General features: G+C 44.4%; 1 protein-coding gene across 1 annotated transcript in view; it reads right to left on the bottom strand.

Moving 5' to 3' along the window:
• ASTN1 (astrotactin 1) overlaps positions 1–1,118 on the bottom strand; it is a 275,401-nt gene extending 274,283 nt beyond the window's left edge. The window contains exon 1 of the mRNA XM_006907901.2: positions 706–1,118. Coding sequence (XP_006907963.1) covers positions 706–988 — 283 coding nt within the window. The 5' untranslated portion in view covers positions 989–1,118. The remainder of the gene's footprint in view (positions 1–705) is intronic.
• Positions 1,119–6,562: the final 5,444 nt, after the last annotated feature.

Here is a 6,562-nt window from a genome sequence, read left to right as displayed (position 1 = left end):
GAATGCCTATGCCCACCTAAGGTGGCCAGGGAAACAAAGAAAATACCACACGGACAGGCGACAGCTGGACGATCTATCCAGGGAGCTGAGAGGTGAGGCTGCATGAGGGGGTGGTTACACAGAGGTGGGAGGTAAGACTTGCCAGGATGGACACCAGGGGTACAGGAGTCTTGAGTGATCTGAAGGAAGGCCAGACAGAGCGGGTAACCTGGTGACAGATGAATAGCTCTGAGTGAAGCCTCAAGATCCAGCCAGGACAAGCTAGGTGACAATGGGGTCTCTTTTTCCAACTCCCCCAGGGCCTGTGCCTGGAGGTGGGCGTCCGGAGGGTATGAAGTAAAGAAAGAGCCCATGGCCAGGGAGTAGGGGGCAGGGCTGAGGGATGCTGAGGGAGTGTTCTGAATGAAAGCTGGGAGGTCAAGGCTGGAGACGGTTTCAGAAAGACTCTTGCAACCAGTTCTTCGGGGCAGGGCGGCTGAGAGGAGGTGGAGGGCCCAGCATCCAGGTCGGATGTGGGGAGAAGGCAGGTGTCCTGTGGCGCTAGCCTGCAAGTGGGTGTGGAGAACGGCCTGGAATGGGGCGGATCCAGCGAGGTAGGAGTGGGGGAGGGGCGGTCACCGGACGGTGGGTGTGCAGGGCGAGCCGAGGTGGGGGTGGGGGCGCCGGGCCGCGCCTCCGTCCGCTTCGACCTCCCCCGGGACTCACCCAGCACGAAGTAGGGCAGCTCCGTGTTCTCCAGGTCGTCCACCACGACCATTTCTCCCGGGAAGTCGTTGCGCACAGAGAAGAGGAGCTTGGGCTCGGAGGCCGAGGGGCTGTGCATGATGCTCAGGTCGTTCTCGCGCAGGAAGGGCAGCGCCGACACCGTGATGCTCTTGAGCTTGCACTCCAGCTCCTTGGAAGGATCCACCTCGCCCGTGGCCGTGGCCAGCACCGCCGCCGGCCCCCAGCAGCAGGCGAGCAGGGCGCAGAGCCCGGCTAAAGCCATCTTGAGCCCCGGTGCCTTCCTCCCAGCGCTGCGAAGGTGGGGGAGGAAGCGAGCTGGGAGGGAGCGAGCGAGCGCGTGCGGGAGGCGGGGGCGGCTGGAGAGGGGACGTGCAGCCGGAGAGCCCTGGTCCCCGCAACGAGCTGCCGCTTGCGGTGCGTGCGCGGGGCTTAAGCGCTGACGCCTGGAGAGCCCCGCGTTCTTTGTTTCTGAGAACTGCTTATCTGGGGAAGGGAAAAGGGGGCGGGGGGAGAGGAGAAAAGGAGAAGGAAGGACGTAGCGAGGAAAGAGGAAGGGAGGCGAGGATTCTAGGGAATCAGGTCAGCCCCCAGCAGGCTGCTGGTGCGGCCGCCTTTCCCCTCCTTTGCATCCCCCAGGAGGACCACGCGCTTGGATATCAACTACCTGCACAGCATTTTTAAAAAATCAGTCTTTGCAATGCAAAAATCCTCTCTTTCGCATCATCATCCAGATGGCTCGGGAAGGGCGCGTGCACGCGGGCGCGCGCACACACACACACATATTTTAAAAGGCGCTTACTCAGAGCAGGTGAGGGGGGGCTCTCTACTTGCAAATCCACACCCAGTTATTTTGTGGATATAGGTGGTCGGTCCTATGCTTGCCTTGTTTCACCCAGTAGTTGGATTTGTATATTGGAGAAGTGGGTACTGGGATAAATGCACATCTGTATTTTTAACTCAGCACTAACTTTGCAGACATTGTTAAAGAAGTTATTAGTCATATAGATAAAGATAGACCAAGAGGTAGATATGAACAACAAGAACAAACCAGCCTACTACATACAGCTAAGTGAGAGACCACAACTTCTATTTGCAACTTCTCTGATCCTTTGTTTCATTTCTGTTACAAATGCTAACTATCTGTTGTAACCACTACAAAGATGATTTGGAAATGCTGTAATTGATAGAAAAAGTAAAGCTAGCTCCATGAAATGTTGAGCCTTTAATTTTAGAGAATCCAGGAACCAGAACAGAGCTGGAAGAAAATGTGAGAAAAACTAAAGTTTCTAAGCCCTCTTAACAAAAGGAAAGCATGTCCATGGGTTGGACCAAGTCAATCCCAGCTCGATCAAGAGTAGAACAGAGTAGATGAAAGTGATAACTACAAAAATCATGTAAAATTTTGTTTCCATGCGTGCCAGGCAGCCTTGCCTTAAAACGATGACAGTATGCAATAAAAGGAGGTAGAAAGTGACATTTGTGTGTGCTGGAATCTCATCTTTAATGGAACTTTTCTCATATAATAATCAGCAACTTATTTGGAACGTTTGCCCCTCCGCTGTCACTTATTCCGTACCGACTTAAACATTAGGTGCTATAAGACCGTTATACGTAATTTGTACTCTCTAGGAGTTTAACGCATCAAACTTCTCAAAAAGGACTCCCATTTTAAAAACAATTTCATTCTTATTTCTACCTGATGTCAGTTTATTGGCATATGTGAATGCGTGTCCTTTACAAAAGTTTTTGCCGCGTATTTCACAAGGCTACTCTAGTTGATGGATGGGAATAGAAAAAAAAAAAAAAGAGCCATATTTAAGATCATGTTTAAGAGTGCGAGGTTTCCAACAAAAAAGAAAAAAACTTTATTATAAGTTTGAATCTGATATACCTGAGCACTAACCCAGAGGTATATTAACTACATAGCAAACTCCTGCAAAAAAGATTTATCCGCTAATGACCTTTCTAAAACTCATCTTCATCTTCATTACTCCCCTAGGAGATATTGAGGGAAAGACTCCATGATACTTTTTCCTACTCTCCCCAGTATAAAAAGCAGTATTAAACTTAGTTATAAAAGGTTTAGCATTGAAAAATTAGGTGAATGCCAGAAGAACACACCTAGAATGCAAAAAATGGCAAGATACTACCAGATCATCTGTCTGTCCAGTCTCTCGTTTAACAGATGAGAAAATCGAGGTCGGCGAAATAGTGAGGTGATTTACCCAACATCGGTCTGCTCAAAAGGGGTGGAGACCATAAGACTTCCTTGCTTAGTGCTCTTTCCATCACACAGCTAAGATATACTTGGAGTATCCGTGATAATTTTTGGACCTTATGGGTCACAGTAACTCATTCAGTAAACATTTACATACCTATAGTATGCTGGGCGGTAGGCTAGGCATGGACAGATTCTAGAAGAAAAGCACTCCGGCTTTTGAGTACATGTAATCTACTATTATTTTGAAATTTTTCTTTCTAATTTTCTGAAGTGTTTTGAACCATTTTAGAAAATCCAAGTGAATCATTTGGGGTTGATTTTCTGATAAGTCAATATTTAGTTTTCTTTGCCTATCTATAGTCATTTTTACATGCTTTCTTATTCACATTTATAAGAAAAATAGTACATTGATAAAATGACCATTTAAAATGTATACTGAGTTGGAAACAGTTGGAAATGTCTTGGTGTTCATAAATCTTTTTCTCAATGGAAGGATCATGCAAGAGAACTGTACAAATAAAAAGAGATCGCATTTTTCCAGGACACTGGATTCCTGTAAACATGCATATGCTGTCATATGGCCTCCTTTCGGGGAGCTAAATACCTAGAGATGGGGGAGAGGTTGAAGTTCACAGAAACTAGACCACCTGTAACATTTAAATGGGACTGGAAGAAATGTGCATGCATCTCAATCATTATCTTAGTGAAACATCAGGCTCGAATTCAAGTCTCAGCTCTATAATTTGCTTATTTGGAGTGAAGCCCAGACCATTCTTATCTTCAGTATCCGCATCAGTAAAACGGGGTCAGTTATCTCTGCCCACCCTATAGGCTACAGGTAATAGAAGTACAAGTATTTATATTCACTAAGATACTATAAAATATCAGATTCTGTCATCTCCAACTTTGACTTTTCTCCCGGGGCCCAACTTCCTATATTCGAGTACGAATGGCCTCGCTCCTCGAATCATCATAGCTTTTGAACGCTTTCCCTGCTATTAACTTATTCTTCACACAGCTACCAGGTTGATCTTCATGAAATCTGGCTTTACGAAGTTTTTTTTATTTAAGTTTTTCTCCACTATGGGGTAAGTTCAAGCATGGTTTAGAAATTTAAAAACTCTTCCAAATTTCCTATTCCCTGTTCTCTTAGCTTTATTGCTTACTGCACTATCCTTCCCCCATCCTCCCATAATGCACTCACACATCCCAATCAGATTAAAGCCCATTTCCCAGCTTCACTCTTCTCGTGCACCCTCCCTGGAATGGACCACTCTGTGTTCTCAGATCGTCCCCTCTCTGCAGACCAGTATCCAGCCTCATCTATGCAGCGAGACCTTCCATCACTTCCTTTTCTCATAGCTCCTCTCATGGAGGACTTACACACACTGCGACCACCACCGCCACTGAGACAACCACCACCGCCACTGAGACGGCTGCTTTAGGAGGTCAAGGCCATTGCCTGATACAATGCATAGCATTCAATATCATTAGCAAATTAGAAACGATAATAATACATACTTTTTAGAATCGTTGAGAAGGAAATGAGATTATGTATAAAGGCTCTGATATATTTTAGGTATTTATTTGGTGCTCCGGATGATAGCTTTCGCCATTATCCCCTTAATCAATTACTTCAGAAAGAAAGTAGGCATCATGAGATATCCCCCCTCCATGTAGTAGCCAAAAGCAAATTAAGCGATCTATACTCTTTGGTGTATACTCAGGATCAATGATTGCAATATATCCACCAAAAGACATGTACAAGAACGTTCATAGCGGGTTTTTCATAATAGACAAAAATGGAAACAACCCAAAGGTGCACCAATAGACTAGATAAACATCATATAGTTATGCAATGAAATATTACACAGTGATAAAAAAAAAATGAACATGCAACTGTATGGATGAATCTCGCCGACAATGATAAATGAAAGAAACCAGACACATGTATAGTCTAAATTCTATATTCATTAAATTCAAGAACAGGTAACATTAATCTTTGATGATGGAAATCAGAATAGCAGTTGTCTCTGGGGAGGGCGGTTTTCACTGAGAAGGGCAGAACTAGCTTCTTAAAGTACTGAAATTATGTGGAGAATGTTCAAAGGAGGCATATACAGGTAAAAATTCATTGAACTGCACACTTATGGAAATTTTAAAATATATATTGTACCTCATTAGATTTTTTTTAAAGGGCTTAAGACTCTATAGGAGAATAAAGCACAGGCAAGTGTTTTCTTTTCTTCAAGCTGTTTTCTTGTCTCTCAACTCCACCCCCTTTCCTTCTTTAGAGATCTCGAAACCTTTCTCCCCATTGACATTGGTAACCATTTGTTCAACTGCTCCTCCCCTTTGCCCACTCCCTTCTCCTGTTTCACAAGCGTCTCAACACCTCTATCTTATCACCTGGGATAAGTTCTGGGGGCCTCTGTCTCTTAGAGGCACAGGAGCAAATAGCTCAGCAGTTGGACAGCAACAGGTTTAGGCTGTCAATGGTTCACTTGCATATTTTATCCAATAGGGGAGCTGGGGACCCTCTGGGACCACTGTTCTCTGATACTTTTGTAGCTTAGGCAAACAGATACCTGCAGTATGGAGAAGGAAAGTCGAATCTGTATAAGATACAGCGGAGGGAATAAAGGCGGAAGTGATGGATGGTTGGCACTAAGGGTATATATGGAAGAACTATTTCTGTTTTTTCCCCATGTATTCAGAACATCTGGCTCCCTGGTGCTTTTTAGTCAACTCTGATTTGTATTACTTTGACATTCATTAATCCTCTGTATTCTTTTATTTTTTCCAGTCTTTTTTATTTTTTTAAAAAACAATCTTTGATGTTGCTTTCCATTCAAAGAACTAAATCAAAACGCTTCTCTCCTTTTCTGACTGTGTATCTCCTCTCTGTACTTCTCCTACCACATAACTTAGTGCGATTCCCCCATCCTAATTCTTTTGAACAGTTTTTCTGTTGAATGGGATTTTTCTTCAACTATTTGTCTTTTCTATCTTGCCAAAATTTAGTGCAGGATGCAAGTTAGCTGGACATAATTCAGTCCTACATCTTCATTAGGAGATTAAGAATATATTTCACACTCTGATTCAAAGTTAATGTTCTCTCTGTCTCTGTCTGTCTCTGTCTGTCTCTGTCTCGGTCTCTGTCTCTGTCTGTCTCTGTCTCTCTTTCTCTCTCTCTATCTCTCTTTCTCCCCATCTCTCTCTGTCTGTCTGTCTCTCTCTCTCTCTTTCTCCCCCTTCTCCCCATCCCCATTCACAGGCTCAGCAACAGCACCTGCTTCACAGAAACAAGGCTGGTCCTGTTCTGAATCTCTGGTCTTCCTTTAAAAACCAAATGGAGACCCACAGTCCCTCTTCCTGACACACACTGAAGGGAAAGAACACACACAGAAGGAAAACACCACAGGCAAAACAGTTCCTTCTTTTGGAAGCAGGACATCCCCCGCTTTAACTTCTCCCCAGAAGGGTTTTTTTTTGTTTTTCTCCTCCCCACTTTGTCTTCACAATCCTGGTTTTGGGGACAGAATGTTTCTTGATTTAGCTGTTCGGAGTCTGTAAATCTGTTTCTTTCTCTCTTCTTATTAAGTTTCTCTTCTC

Source organism: Pteropus alecto, unplaced genomic scaffold (genome assembly GCF_000325575.1).
Source record: "Pteropus alecto unplaced genomic scaffold, ASM32557v1 scaffold101, whole genome shotgun sequence".
NCBI classification, from domain to species: Eukaryota; Metazoa; Chordata; class Mammalia; order Chiroptera; family Pteropodidae; genus Pteropus; species Pteropus alecto.
The sequence above is the reverse complement of the archived record's forward strand: the minus strand, read 5'-3'. Positions and strand labels throughout refer to the sequence as shown.